This window comes from Lactuca serriola, chromosome 5, assembly GCF_051521515.1.
Source record: "Lactuca serriola cultivar US96UC23 chromosome 5, Lser_US96UC23_V15, whole genome shotgun sequence".
Taxonomy (NCBI): Eukaryota; Viridiplantae; Streptophyta; class Magnoliopsida; order Asterales; family Asteraceae; genus Lactuca; species Lactuca serriola.
Window position 1 is genome coordinate 357,066,691 of NC_136412.1, and position 15,025 is coordinate 357,081,715.

The following is a 15,025-nucleotide window of genomic DNA, read 5'->3' on the forward strand; positions in this document are numbered from 1 at the left end:
ATGTTTCTGTTATAATCTATATTGATCGTATGGTGATATAATTCAATGTTTGTTAAAAAAAAGAAGTTATGTTTATTATTTCAATATTTTCAGCGGAAATGACCCAACCTTTATCTTTTTGGGAAGAGAAGCTTTGGCGGACGCTTCTGCAGTTACACTCTAACTTGAACTTTATTTAGCCTCTCAAATTGTAAGTTTACGTGGTAACCTTTTGACCACGCCGTGTTCCGCGAACAATTCTACAGGCGGGAAAACTTCAGCCAACACGCCGTGTTCGCCAGCTTCTCAAGAACTTAAGATATTCAACTGCTTTTTCGACCCGAAGAGCTTCAAGGCTCAAATATGGACTAGGAATGCGGTTAGGAATGATAAGTTTCCAACTTTATCATTTGGGACTGCAAAAAGGTCCAAAGAGCTTGTATACGGTTCTTATTCGCTACAATGTTATTATCTAAAAGCTTGTCTACACTAGATGTCGTGTGGGAAAAATACATGAAAATACTTGTGTGATGGAATTCTATACACTCAACAACAAATATTAAAATCTTCAGGTATTATATTATTGTCTATTTATTTTAAAATACATATTTTTGTCTTAGTATATATATTAGTTAATAATATAAACAAATGTATTTTTAAATTTATTCTAAGTATTATACCATTTTCGTTACAGGTTTATCACTTAATGAAGATCAAATTAAAAACCTGATTTTGTTTGAGATTGAACAAATTTTACTCTGTAACAATTCAACCCTCAAAGATTATACAAGGATGCCTTTTCCTGATGCTGATTCTGTAACTTCTTCAAATAACCGTCACATCACTGAGGAGCTAGATTGTGACATATCAGATTTAAAGAACAAGTTTGATCAGCTTTCCGTTGCATTAACGCATGAGCAATGAAACATTTTTGATGACATCATGATTGCAATTCATAAAATTAGAGGTGTTTTCATTGTATACAGTTATGGTGGAACAGGTAAAATCTATCTTTGGAAAACATTATCTACTTTAGTTAGATGTAAATCTCAAATTGTTTTAAATGTTGCTTCGAGTGAGATTGTTTCTTTATTATTAACCGGCAGCAGGACGACGCACTCCCGGTTTATAATTCCATTGATTCTTACTGAGGATTTTGTTTGTTCCATATCACCAAACACTGAACTCGCCAGTTTATTACAAAAAATCTCATTTATCATATGCGATGAAGCACCTATGATTCACAAGCACATCTTTGAAGCTTTAGATCGAACTTTGAAAGTTGTATTAAAGTGTCATAATCCTAGAAAATCAAAATTACCATTTAGAGGGAAAGTGATTGTGTTTGAAGGAGATTTCAGACAAATTCTGTCTGTTATCCCAGGTGGTAGCACACAAGACACTGTTAATGGCTCATTAAGTTCTTCATATTTATGGCAACAATGCAAAGTCCATAAATTAATCAAAAATATGAGGTTAACTTTTGGAAGCGATACATCTGCTATTCAACAAACAATGAATTTTACAAAATGACTCTTGGATATAGGAGAAGGAAAAGTTGGTGGTCCTAACGATGGAGAAGCGATTATTGATATTCTGCAGGATCTTCTCATTAATGATCTGTGTGATCCTATAAGTTCATTAATTGACTTTGTGTATCCATCAATTCTTGAAGATTCCAACAATCCGGGATATTTTCAAGAAAGATCAATACTTGCTCTAAAAAATGAAGTTGTTGGAAAAATAAATGATTGGTGGATATCATTGTTTCCAGGAGATAAAGTCAAATATTTAAGTTCAGATAAACTATGTCTATCAGAGTTTGTTCATGATTAGTTGGATGCCAATTTATACTCACCTGATGTTTTAAATGGTCTTAAAGTCTCAGGTCTACCTAATCATAAGTTAGTTTTGAAAGTCGAGGTTCCAATTATGTTGTTGAGAAACATTCATTGTGTGCAACTCTTGTAACATTTAAATGTGTTTATTACCTATTCGTATACTCTTAAAGGAATTTGGAAACTATGATCTCATTTTGTTCCTCATTTAATATTTCATTTTTCTTTCCAAAAGCTCTTAAAATACTCATGTGATTTTTCAAATCCTAATTGTAGATTCAATCACTTAACAACAAGTTGAAGTTGATGGAAAGGCATGTGCAAATGTTGGACAAAATGGAAAGGGGTGTTGTCACACTTTCATCCCAAGAAATCAACTCAAGTGCAACTATTACATTTAGCAACTTACATTTTGTCACGATTTTTGTTTCAGTTAAACCTGAAATTATTCAGCATAGCACTTCAGAGGCTTCAACCAAACAACATGTTAAAAATTCAAATCTTAAAAATTCAGACCCTCTTAAAAATTCAGATTTTAAAAATTCAGATCCTGCCAAACCGCCCCTAAGGTTGGTTTGTTTCTCAAATATCCGATTTTTACACATGGTCAACTATATGTCGCCTTATCTAGAGTTAAAAGTAGATAATGATTAAAATTGTTGATTTTAGATAATGACGATAAAATCACAAATAAAACTTGTAACGTTGTGTATAAATAAGGTTTTTTTTTTTTTTTTTTTTTTTTTTTTTTTTTTTTTTTAATTTAATTTATGAGTAGTTTATACAGTATTGTTAATTATAACGTATTTTTGTTTTTAAATTGTTAATTTTGATTTGTAATTTGTTATATTTTTCATATATTATTATTTTAACAACTTAATTTTCCTATTTTTCATATATCTATTATAAATTCCATTTTTTGTTGTTGTTGTTTTATTTTATTTTTTTAAATTATAATATAATTAATCTAATATTTAATCATACAATATTATTTTGTCATTACATCACAAATAAAATATAACTTTAAAAATAATGTTACATATTTATTTAAATAAATAATTATAATTTTAAATAAACAAAAAAAACATAACTATTATAATTAAATTTTTATTTAAAATGATTGATTAACAATTATAAAATTCTAATATAATTTTTTTAAAAAAAAATCACCCGTAATTTCGAAAGGGCAATACCCTAATTGCAAAATATTAGAGTTAGATATAATTATTTGTCAAACGTACATGATCAATATTTCTCGTGTCCACTCTAAGCGAATTTACTAAATTATCCCCAACAATCCTATACCAAAAATAGCAATAAACCCCTAGAAACCCTCATCCCGTCCGCCGTCGTGCCTGTTTCCATTCCCGCCATCACAAGGTAATCTGGTTTTCTAGGGTTTTGTTTTGTTGACTGCAAGTTTTTTGCTTTGGGATTAGTAAGACCCGTTACATGGAGCATACATGGGATAACCGATGGGAATTTCGTATTTTGTTGATTCACACACTTCAAATTTGTAGTGTGTACCAATTGTTCGGTGATATTTCCTGGCTAAAGTCGACTAATTCATCACAATTTCTAGATTTAAAAAGCCTGTTGAAGTGTGAACTCATACTTTTCATACAACTTCTTGTGAAAACCAAATACCACTAGCTTTGATGGTAACGTATTTCCCCGATTTCTGTTCGATACTTTTTTTTTTCCTTAACCGCTTTTCGAGGCTTTTGTTGACTGCAAGTTATTTGCTTTCAGATTAGTAAAAACGTTTACATGACTATGATGTAGATTTCATATTTTGTTGATTCACATACTTCAAATTTTCAGTGCGTACCAACTGCTAGATAAAGTTTTCAGGCTGAAATCTTTTGAAATTACTAATTCCACCACAATTTCTAAGCTTATGAGGCTACATGTTAGATTATTCATTGTCTTTAAGTAGAGTTAGTGAAACAAATGAAGCAGTTTTATAAAAATTGAGAGTCTGTGAAATTTTCTTAGATATGTAATTGTTTGTATTGTTTATCTTCTTGACTTTAGGACTGCAAAAAGCCAGAGGAAAACACCAGTGCTTTAGAGATATGGATACTGAAACAAATGGAGGTGGCTCTTTGGTTCTGATAAAGCAAGGAGCAGAAGCTGTGAGATAAATTCCTTTTTTACATTGTTTATGTAACTGAAATTCCTAAATGGGACCCATGTATAATAATATGGTTTTTTTTTTTGGATTGATGCTTCTTAGAGAGTCTTTGAGTCAACATTTGGAGGAAGGAAGTCAATTGTTAAGGAACGATTCTCAAAGAAGTACAGACATCCAACTTTAGATTCAAAGCTCACACTCAAGCGCTTAAATGCGGTTTGTTGACAAATATTTGAGTTTAAGATTTGATTTTTGTTTCCTATAGTATAATATTAATGATTGATTTATTTTATAGGAGGCTAGGTGTATGACAAAAGCTAGAAGGCTTGGAGTTTCTACTCCTGTGCTTTATGCAGTAGACCCTGTATCACATACCCTAACTTTTGAGTATGTGGAAGGTCCATCCATCAAAGACATATTCCTTGAATTTGGATTAAAAGGAGTTGTTGAAGAAAAGATGGATGACATTGCCTTCCAGATTGGGGATACAATTGGGAAATTACATGATGGTGGAGTCATTCATGGGGACCTAACCACATCCAATATGTTATGGCGTAGTGACACAAACCAGCTGGTATTATTTAATACCCCCTTTTTTTTAAAAAAAAAATTTATAAGATTATTTGTGTATCAACTTTGTTTTATCTTTTGTCAGGTATTAATCGATTTTGGTCTGAGCTTTGTGTCCACACTTCCAGAAGACAAAGGTGTTGATTTATATGTTCTGGAACGAGCTTTGCTTTCTATGCATTCATCATGTGGAAATGTGGTAAGTAAGATAATTGGAAATTTTGTATCCAAAATTTAAAATATACTATGTTTTTTTTTTCCTTCCTATTATATGGGTAAAGTGGATGAATGGGTAATAAAGTATGTATACATAAGGTCTGTTTCTTCTAGACTGAATAAATGACCGTTTTGCCCTTACATTCCAAAAAGCAAATTTCACAAACATTCATCAATTTTGGGAGGAAAAATAAAATAGGTAAAGGGTTAGTGTGTAAGCTATGCTTCTTTGGCTTAGCCCAGTAAGTCATTATGTCCAGATCGAGTTGAAAAGAAAGAGTCATGTATGGGTTTACAGATTAAGTGCTTGACTGATTAAGTGAAAAAGAAACATAACCATGGTTTGGGATTGTTGAGCAGATGGATAAGATACTTTCAGCATATAGGAAGTCTACAAAGCAATGGTCATCCACATTTAACAAACTTGGTCAAGGTAATATAATCTTCTCTACTTTCTTTTATGTAAAAAATGATCAGCTTGAGTAATCCTTTATTGCTAATGGATCAAAAAGGTATGCTTTATGATAAATAAATAAAAAGGCTTGGCTAAAAAGGGAATGGTAAAAGTTATCAAAAAATCAAAGCTTTTACAACCTTGTAAAGCATTTTATTAGACTAGTAGAATCGTTATATTAATAAAAGTAATAATATCTTAATTGTTTATATGATATAATATTGTTGCATGTTAACTTGTGACAGTGAGACTACGAGGCAGAAAGCGAACCATGGTTGGATGAACTAACTCACCATGGTTTGACATTGACATGTCTGTTCACATAATAGGCTTCATTTGGTATGTGTGTGCTAATTTTTCTTTGAAGTTGTATATTTAGACCTAATTTGAAAGATTTGAAATGATGTTTTTGTTTTCTTTGAAAAACATCATTTTTGGGAATTTGTGTGTTAGTTACTCATAATCATATTATCAGAATTGTTGAAAAGCTTAAATAGTTTATTTAATTATTGCAATTTCAAAACGGTGGAAGTAAAAAAAGCTTTCATGATATGCTTTAAGGATAGTTAAGAAATTGCCTATTGACCTTGTGTATTATCGCTTTAAATTTTTAAAACACATATCCAAATATTTTTCATTTCTGAAAATGTTCTGATTTAAATTTACATGGTTGCTACCATTGTTGTCATTATTAAAATTGATAGGTTGATTTCATTCTCCAATCTTCTTTTTATATCCTTATTTTTTCGATTTTTACTTTCTGAGAGATTATGAATGAAGAATCACGCCTTGATTTTGGGGAACTTTAATGAATTTAATTTAGGGTCTAATACAGTATGTCATTTTGAAACATCAAAATATCATATTTAGAAGAATTGTTAAGATTTTTGTTAAATATTGTTCAAGTGAAATTTCAAAATTATCTTGTGGTCATACATAAACAGGAGATTGATATGCTTGAAATAATAAATGTCAAACAGGAGATTGTAGTCAAGTCCAACATATATTACTTTTGGTATATGAAGTCGAATAACAAAAGCAATGAAATCGTATAAAAAATCCAATTAAAAAAATGACATTTTTTTATGTAAGTTCTACATATCTATGAGGTTCTCTTTATAAGTGAGCTTCATTTGTGGAAAGTCCAATAACATTTTTATTTTTTAAATTACTTGGAAGAGTGTTGGATTTGAGATGTCAACAACTACCAAACCATTTACAAAATGTCTTATCCTATGACAAAAACCAATAAGAATAGGTTTAGATAAAATATTTTGCTGATGAATAGTGAAAATGTTACTTTTGGTGAAGGTTTCTTGTCATAAACAATAATTCCTACTTAAATACGTTTGTTAAAGTGTTTGATAAGTTTATGTAAATTTTCCCTTCTACATGTTTTATTTTTCGTTTTACAAACATTACATGACATACATATTTTCTCTTTAGATGTAATGTTATGAAGTGTCCTTATATACAACCAACCAGGTTTTTATATATGTCATTGATTTTTTTTTTTTTTTTTTTTTTTTTTTTTTAAATTCATTTCAATTGTTCATGTATTCTTCTATTAGATGGGAGGATGCATTGAGAATATGGGTATTTCTAGCATCCCTTTTGTAAATGAATTACAAAGTATCTTCATAACTTTGGAGGAGAAACCACAGTTTCATAGCTTGGAGAATTCACCCTATTTTTTTGTGTGGGTTTTATGGGTTACATTTTCATGCAGTTTTTTTTTTTGACTGATGTGTTAGCTATCACTCCTATGGTGTTTTAACATTATCACTATGTTTTTTTATTGCATGATTTTTATTTGGGCATAGCGCACCCAAATGCTCATTATTACCTTGAAATGACCTCAAGCCGTTGGATTGTTTAGCCAAAAATGAGGTTCTTTTTAGCTCAATCTCAACTAACTACAACCACTTGTTGGTTCTAGATTGTAAATATTTTTGTCAAGTTTCTTATCTATCTACCTGTATTTATGATAGATTTGAAAAGTTATGACCGATCTATTTCTTAAGAGGACCTATCACCTATGCCACTCTTATGTCGCCTTTGAGAGGGCAGCTTCACGATAGGAGTTAGTAATTTCTTTTATGATAAAAGAAATTGTCGATATATTTATTATATATCATTGAAGATTGTGTTCAACTTGAAGTAACTATAAACATTGTAGATGGATAAACTAAAGCCAGTTTTAGAATGTGACGGGAGAATCTCATGACATTTCTTTATGAGAAAACCAGGCCTAAACGTTGGAGGGACGGTTCCAACAACCTATTTTGGTTGACATCATTGTGATCCCTTTTAGATGCTTTTAATACTTGTGTGTTATTATTTTTTTTTTTTTAATTATGTGAACTAGTGAACAAGTGCTTAGATAGTAGATTATCGAAACACTTGTCCACGGGTTCAACTAAAAAAGAAAAATATTACATTGGTATTAAAAACATCTAAAAAGGAATTTAGTGATGCCAACCAAAATAGGCCCGATTGTAACAGTCTTTCCAACATTCTTAGGTATGATTTTCTCAAAAATAAAGTTCGTGAGATTCTTTCGTCCCGTTTTGTGACATGCTCTTAGTATATCCATCTACATGGTTTATAGTTACTTGAAGTTGAAAATCTTCAATGATAAATATACCTACAATTTAATTTTATTTACATAAAAGTTATTACTTACTCCTATTTCGTGAAGCCGACAAAGGTCGTTCTTGTGGGTAACACGTTGCACAGGAGTGGCATACATCCTTTTAGGAAGGACATTAGTGATAGCTTTTCGAATCTATCAGGTAAATAGATAAAAGAATGACAACATTATATACAAATCTAAAACCAACAACCGGTAGTAGTAGTTAGTTGAGAATGAGCCAAAGTGAAGAACCTCGTTTTTGGCTAAATAAGTCTTAGCGCAATCCAATGTCTTTTGTTCATTTTCAAGATAACCGTGAGCATATGTGTGACATATACCTGTATAGAAATCCCACAATAAAAATCATGGTGATAAAGTTAAAAACACCATAAGAGGGAGCTGCCAATGGATGAGTAAAAAAACATCATGAGTGTACCCTTAAATGCTAGATACATAGAAATTGGGAGAATTCTCAAAGCTTTGACACTGCTCCAAAGTTATAAAGATCTTCTGTAATTGCGGTTGCAAAAGAGAGGCTAGCAATACCCACATTCTCAATGCAAGCTCCCATCTAATAGAAGAATACGTAAACAGTACAAGATGAAGTAAAAAAACTAAGTCGGCGAGATAAATAAAAACCTGACTTGGTTATATATTAGCACACTGAATAACAATACAACTAAAGAGAACATATGTATGTCGTGTAGTCTCTATAAAATGAAACATAAAAGATGTGAAAAAAAAGTTTAAATAAATTTATCAAACATTTCAATAAAAAGTATAAGTAGAAATAATGGTTTATAACAAGAAACCTAACCATATGGTTACCAAAAGTAACGCCTTCATTGTCCATCAGCAAAATAGTGCATCTAAAGCTACTCTCTTCGGTTTTTGTCTTTGGATTATTCCACACCCAATGGCTTTTTGTGCATGGTCCGGTAGTTATTGGCATCTCAAATCCAACACTCTTTCCACGTAACTATAAAGATAAAAATGTAAATCATTATAAGTAAAACAACCTCGGTTTCTCAAACTTGCTTTGCACAAATGAACATTATTTATAAAGGGAACCTCACAGATAAACTTGCATAAAAATGTCATATTTGTTACACTTGGCTTATGAAATTCCGGTTACTTTCTAATTAGTTGCCACAACTCTGTAATTCTACACAATGCATAATCTATAATTTTTGTATGGCCATTCTCGATTTTATTCACAATTTGACATATATGCTTTGTATCCTCCCATCTTGAATGGTGTTGTATATTTGATGCAATTACACGAGTATTAAGCATTTAATGATTTGGATTGACAACCAAACCCACAAACTCCTTTTAATGAACTTTAAGTGAAGAAGAGATAAATGTGATTTTTTTGATTAAGCTATTTATCCATTAAGATGTTCTTATTACATTACTTTATATAGATGTTAAGAATTAGGGAGGAGCTTTTTAACTGAAAAAACTGAATTGCAACCGCAATCGCTTTAAACATATTAGTGGTATTTGGTTCGTTTCCCGATTCCTCTAATTTATCATTTTCGGTTTTCGGTTCTTTTGATTCTGGTTCGGGGTCGGGTACCGAAGACGACCTTCTTAGATAGCAACTTCCTAGTAGAACCGAAACGGAAACGGTTAATGGTATTCGATCCGGTTCTCGATTCCCTAATCGGTTTTCGACTCTTTCGGTTCTGGTCCGGTTCGATCCAAAACTAGTATTTAGCTGACATAAATAAATGCTCTTATTCAGCGAAACTCATCTCCATAAATTAACTTGGAGAGTGGGCGTCAAGCAACAAACTCTACTAGAGGTCTTTAGGTGAGAATTTGATTAATTCTAAAACTTCAGTTCCATTCGTTATAGGGGGTTAAAAAGGGTGTTGAAAATAAGAATTCTAAGGATGTAAAAGAAGGTTATGGTGACTCTCACTCATCATTAGGCGATTCCATTAAAATATTGAGGAAGAGACGATGTTTTTCCCTTATTGATGAATTGACTGCTTTTATTGATTTTGGGCAAGCCATGGGTTAAGCAATGGAAGGATGTACTCAAAATATTCAGGATCTTATTAATAATCATGGAGGAGTTGAAGATTTCTCATGAATTTACTCTTTCTTAATGTTCAAGGATTGTGGAAGGAGGGGAAGATTGCTTGGGTGAAAACCTTTTGTAGTAAACATCAAATTTCTTTTCTAACTTTATAGGAATTTAAGATGAGGCGTGTATATATATATATATATATATATATATATATATATATATATATATATATATATATATATATTGATGTTGTAAGGTTGGGGTAATCTTCAATTTGATTATGCTTACTCCTCTTCTAAAGGTCTTTCAGGTGGAATTCTATTGGTGATCAAGGAAATGGAATAGTAAAGCAACAAGAAATAACAAGGGATAACAACTTGAATAAGGCAGTCGAATTATTATTATTATTATTATTATTATTATTATTATTATTATTATTATTAAATGAAGAATAACAACCTACTGATTACAGTTGTTGTACAGGGAATTTTCGACTGATTACTTGTGAACTCAAAGCTAAGCTATTTAAACTAATAAAAACTAACAAATAAGAGAAAAACTAGGAACAATCATAGTTTTCTGCTTCTGTGATGCCCATGTTATGAGGTTTCCTGAGTAGTAATAGGCTACATTTGTGGTTCCTCTCCCATCTTCACGGTCACTGTTGTAGTTACTGTCACTGTAATCCACGAGTTTTCCATCACCACCCCTACGATACATTAGCCCAAACTCAGTTGTCCCTTTTACATATCTCAGGATATGTTTTATAGCAGCATAATGGCTTTGTTTGGGGTCTTGCATAAACTTGCTCACCACTCCAATACTGTAGTTTAGGTCTGGTCTTGTGTGGACCAGGTATCTTAAACTCCCAACAAGCTTTTTGTACATTGTTGCATTCACGGGTTCACCATTTTCATTTTTGGTTAAGTGGAGTTTTGGCTCCATTGGGTGTTGGTGATTTTATATCATCAAATATTATTTTAATGTAATAGGATTAAATTTGCGTGACAAAAAGTGATATTGTTGAATATTAAACAAGTTAGGATGGTGTAGGAGTGCACACTTGTTCAAGTTTTTCAGGATTTAAAGTACATTGTTATTTAGGGGCGAAGCCCCTAAACGAATGGGGGTCCGGGGGCAGCTCCCCTGGCGGGGTCCAAGGGGCAGAGCCCCTGGCTGGGATCGAGCTGCCAAGTCAGCACGAAAATTTTTTATTTGGAACTTCTGGATCGAGCTGCCAGATCGAGCTGAAGATGTTTCTGGTGGTGCAACTTCTGTACTTGAACCTAGGAAAAGCACCAGAGCTAGAAAAGCTAAGTCTTTTGGATCTGATTTTCAACTATATTTAGTTGAAGGAACAAGGAATGAAACTATTTCTCAACATCAATATTGTTTTAATATTGAAGAGGATCCAAAGACTTTCAGTGAAGCTATGGCTTCTAGGGATGTTCATTTCTAGAAAGAGGCAATTCATGATGAGATTGATTCTATTATGCATAACAATACTTGGGTATTGGCTGATTTACCTCCTTGTTTCAAGGCATTAGGATGTAAATGGATCCTCAAAAGAATAATGAAGGTGGATGGCCCAATTGATAAGTATAAAGCCAAATTGGTTATCCAAGGCTTTAGACAAAAGGAAGGTATTGATTTCTTTGATACTTATGCTCCTGTTGCTAGAATTTCTACTATTAGATTATTATTAGCTCTTGCAGCTATACATAATCTTGTGATTCACCAAATGGATGTGAAAACTGCATTCTTGAATAGTGACTTGGATGAGGAAATATACATGAAACAACCTGAAGGGTTTGTGATGCCTGGAAATGAACACAAAGTGTGCAAGTTAAAGAAATCATTATATGGTTTGAAACAAGAACCAAAACAATGGCATCAAAAGTTTGATGATGTTGTCTTGTCTAATGGTTTTGCATTAAACCAAGCTGACAAGTGTGTATATAGCAAATTTGATACTTCTGGAAAAGGAGTCATGATTTGTTTATATGTGGATGATATGTTGATTTTTGGTACTGATCTAGAAGAAGTTAATAAAACCAAGAAATTCTTATCATCCAGTTTTGAAATGAAAGACCTGGGGGAGGCTAAAGTAATTCTTGGTATAAGAATTAGAAAAGGAAACAATGGGATTTCAATTTCTCAATCTCATTATATTGAAAAGATATTGAAAAGTTTAACTTTGAGAATTGTTCTCCTGTTAGCACTCCTATAGATCCTAGTCTTAAGCTTCTACCTAATAAAGGATCTCCAGTGTCTCAACTAGAATACTCAAGGGCTATTGGTTGTCTAATGTATGCCATGATTAGTACTAGGCCTGATATAGCATATGTTGTGGGAAGGCTTAGTAGATATACTAGTAATCCTAATTCACATCATTGGCAAGCTGTGAGTAGAGTATTCAAGTACTTGAAAAGGACCATTAATTATGGTTTAACTTATAGTGGATATCCTTCTGTTTTGGAAGGTTATTCATATGCTAGCTGGATTAACAACTTAGAGGATCACTCCTCTACAAGTGGTTAGGTGTTTCTTCTTGGAGGAGGTGCCATTTCTTGGGCATCTAAGAAACAAACTTGTATTACTAACTCAACCATGGAGTCTGAGTTTGTTGCATTATCTGTTGCTGGTAAAGAAGCTGAGTGGTTAAGGAATTTGATTTATGAAATTCCATTATTGCCCAAACCGATATCTACCATTTCTATCAGATGTGGTAGTGCCGCAACCTTGGCTAAGGCTTATAGTCAAGTGTACAATGGAAAGTGTAGACATTTAGGTGTTAGACATAGTATGATTCGTGAGCTCATCATGACTAGTGTGATATCTGTGGAGTTTGTAAGAACTCAGTTGAATTTAGCCGATCATCTAACCAAAGGGTTAGCAAGAGATCTTGCGCACAAGGCGGCTATAGGGATGGGTTTAAAGTCCACTTAAAATCTTTTATATTAAGATACCCAATTCCCATCTAATGCAATATTAGATGTTGAATTCAATGTGGAAAGCTTGATACTTGAAGATTGGAACACATTTTTATGATCATCCCAAGGTATGTAAGTTAAGGAGGTTGAAATTTTATTTCTTAATAGTTCTTTGAAAAATTGCATTTGCAGGTGCAAGAATAAAAGAACTACTTATATAAGTATGAAGTTTAGTTGCTTCAAAAAGTTGGGACTCGGCTTTGATATGCTTATTGAAGGACGGGACACAAGCTAGTAAAATATAGTGTCAAGTTAGAAATTATGAGAATGTAAACTGGTGTGTGTATTATCTTCATGTATTCACTTTGAATAGAAAGGGTTCAATCCTTAGAGACACCCTGATATTCGAATATTTTGATTGAGTAATATACTAATATGAAATTCAATCGTCACGACATTTCATTTATGCATCAGTTTGTTATTGTTTATGTTTTGTTTTAAGTTTAATCAGGATTACACTTAAATGGGGGAGGTTTGTTGGTGATTTTATATCATCAAATATTATTTAAGTGTAATAGGATTAAATTTGTGTGACCAAAAGTGATCTTGTTGAATATTGAACAAGTTAGGATGGTGTAGGAGTGCACACTTGTTCAAGTTTTTCAAGATTTAAAGTACGTTGTTATTTAGGGGCGAAGCCCCTAAACGAACGGGGGTCTGGGGGCAGCGCCCCTTGCGGGGTCCAAGGGGCAGAGCCCCTGGCTGGTTTGTAACTGTCTGTTTAATGACAGTTTGGTAGTTTTATGACAGTTTGTAACTGTCTGCTGACAGTTTTCAGATAGGATTGATATATCCGTTTTTTGGTCAATTTTCTGGTACATGTTGAAGAACATTTTTTTATATACATTCTCAGATTTCATTCTCTGAATTTCATCCAATTGAGTGTTCGATCTGTACCATCGAAATACTTCAATTTGATAGTGAATCACGACTTTCAGAGAATCCAAGCAATCTATTCATCCTTTTTTTTTTTTTAACATTGGGTACTGTGAGCTATTGCAGCCTTCCATCCTTGATACCTTTAAGATCTTTTCATCAAATCCCTTTTGTGTGAGCCTTATGCCATCCTTGCCCTATGATACTTCAATTCCCAGGTAATAGGATAGTAATCCCAGATCACTCATGTCAAACATTTGTTTCATTCTATACTTGAATTCTTGGATTCCTTTCTCATTTGAGCCAATAACTATAAGATCATCCACATATACACCAATTATGAGAATCAAGTTGGGTTTATGTACCTTGTAGACGACTTGCTCTTGAGGCATCTGGTGAATCCAAGTGAATTGAGTGACTGGTCGAGCTACACATTCCATGCCCTTGGCGCCTGTCACAATCCATACAGGGCCTTATGGAGCTGGTACACCCAACTTTCCTTTCCTTTGACCGTGAATCCAGTTGGTCGAGTTACGTAGACTTCTTCCTTAGGATCGCCATGTAAGAATGCTGACTTGACATCCAAGTGATGTACAAGTCAATGTTCTTTAGTTGCTAATGAGAGAATCAACCTTATTGTCTCCAACCTGGCGAATGGTGCAAAAGCTTCGTTAAAGTCGATACCCCTTTCTTGAACGTACCCCTTAACGACCAGCCAGGCCTTGTGTTTGATTACTTCTCTAGCTGCATTCCTTTTTAGCTTGAATACCCATTTCAACCCTATCGCCTTGCGATTTGGGGGTAATTTGGTTAGGGGCCAGGTGTTGCTTCTTTCAATCGACTTCAACTCCTATTCCATGGCTCGTTTCCAACCTTCTTCAACCGATGCTTCTTCGTAGGTCGTGGGTTCGTCATCAACCAGTAGTAATTCTTGATTCCTTTCGTATAGATCTTGTATCTCTTCTTCCCCCATTCTTTTCGTATTTTCATAGATGTCATTGATTGAGCGAAAACCTTTTGCTGATGTATCATCATACGAAGCTACATACTCGTTTCCTTCTTGAACTACCGACGTTGGACTTGGAGATGTTAATCACGAGCTGGTTCCAGGTGTACATGATTGCAATGAGTCTTCAAGTCTTGAGTTATCTGATACATAACCACTGTAGGAGTCGTTTAACGGAGTCAAGGGTTCTTCGTTGATGTCATCTGTTTGATAGAGTTCTTGGGCCGGTTGAGATTGGGCTGTTACATTGACCACAAAGTTGGTCCAGTAGGGTGTGGTA

General features: G+C 33.3%; 1 protein-coding gene and 1 pseudogene across 1 annotated transcript; one reads left to right on the top strand and one right to left on the bottom strand.

Moving 5' to 3' along the window:
* Positions 1-3,056: 3,056 nt before the first annotated feature.
* On the top strand, positions 3,057-5,688 carry LOC145055630 (uncharacterized). The gene is made up of 7 exons (XM_079003992.1): positions 3,057-3,197; positions 3,855-3,955; positions 4,057-4,170; positions 4,250-4,528; positions 4,610-4,723; positions 5,101-5,173; positions 5,440-5,688. The coding sequence occupies exons 2-7, from the start codon at positions 3,896-3,898 to the stop codon at positions 5,475-5,477; spliced, it is 678 nt and encodes a 225-aa protein (XP_078860118.1). The 5' UTR covers positions 3,057-3,197; positions 3,855-3,895; the 3' UTR covers positions 5,478-5,688.
* A 4,722-nt stretch (positions 5,689-10,410) lies between these two features.
* Positions 10,411-10,815, bottom strand: LOC145051146 (secreted RxLR effector protein 161 pseudogene; annotated as a pseudogene).
* Positions 10,816-15,025: the final 4,210 nt, after the last annotated feature.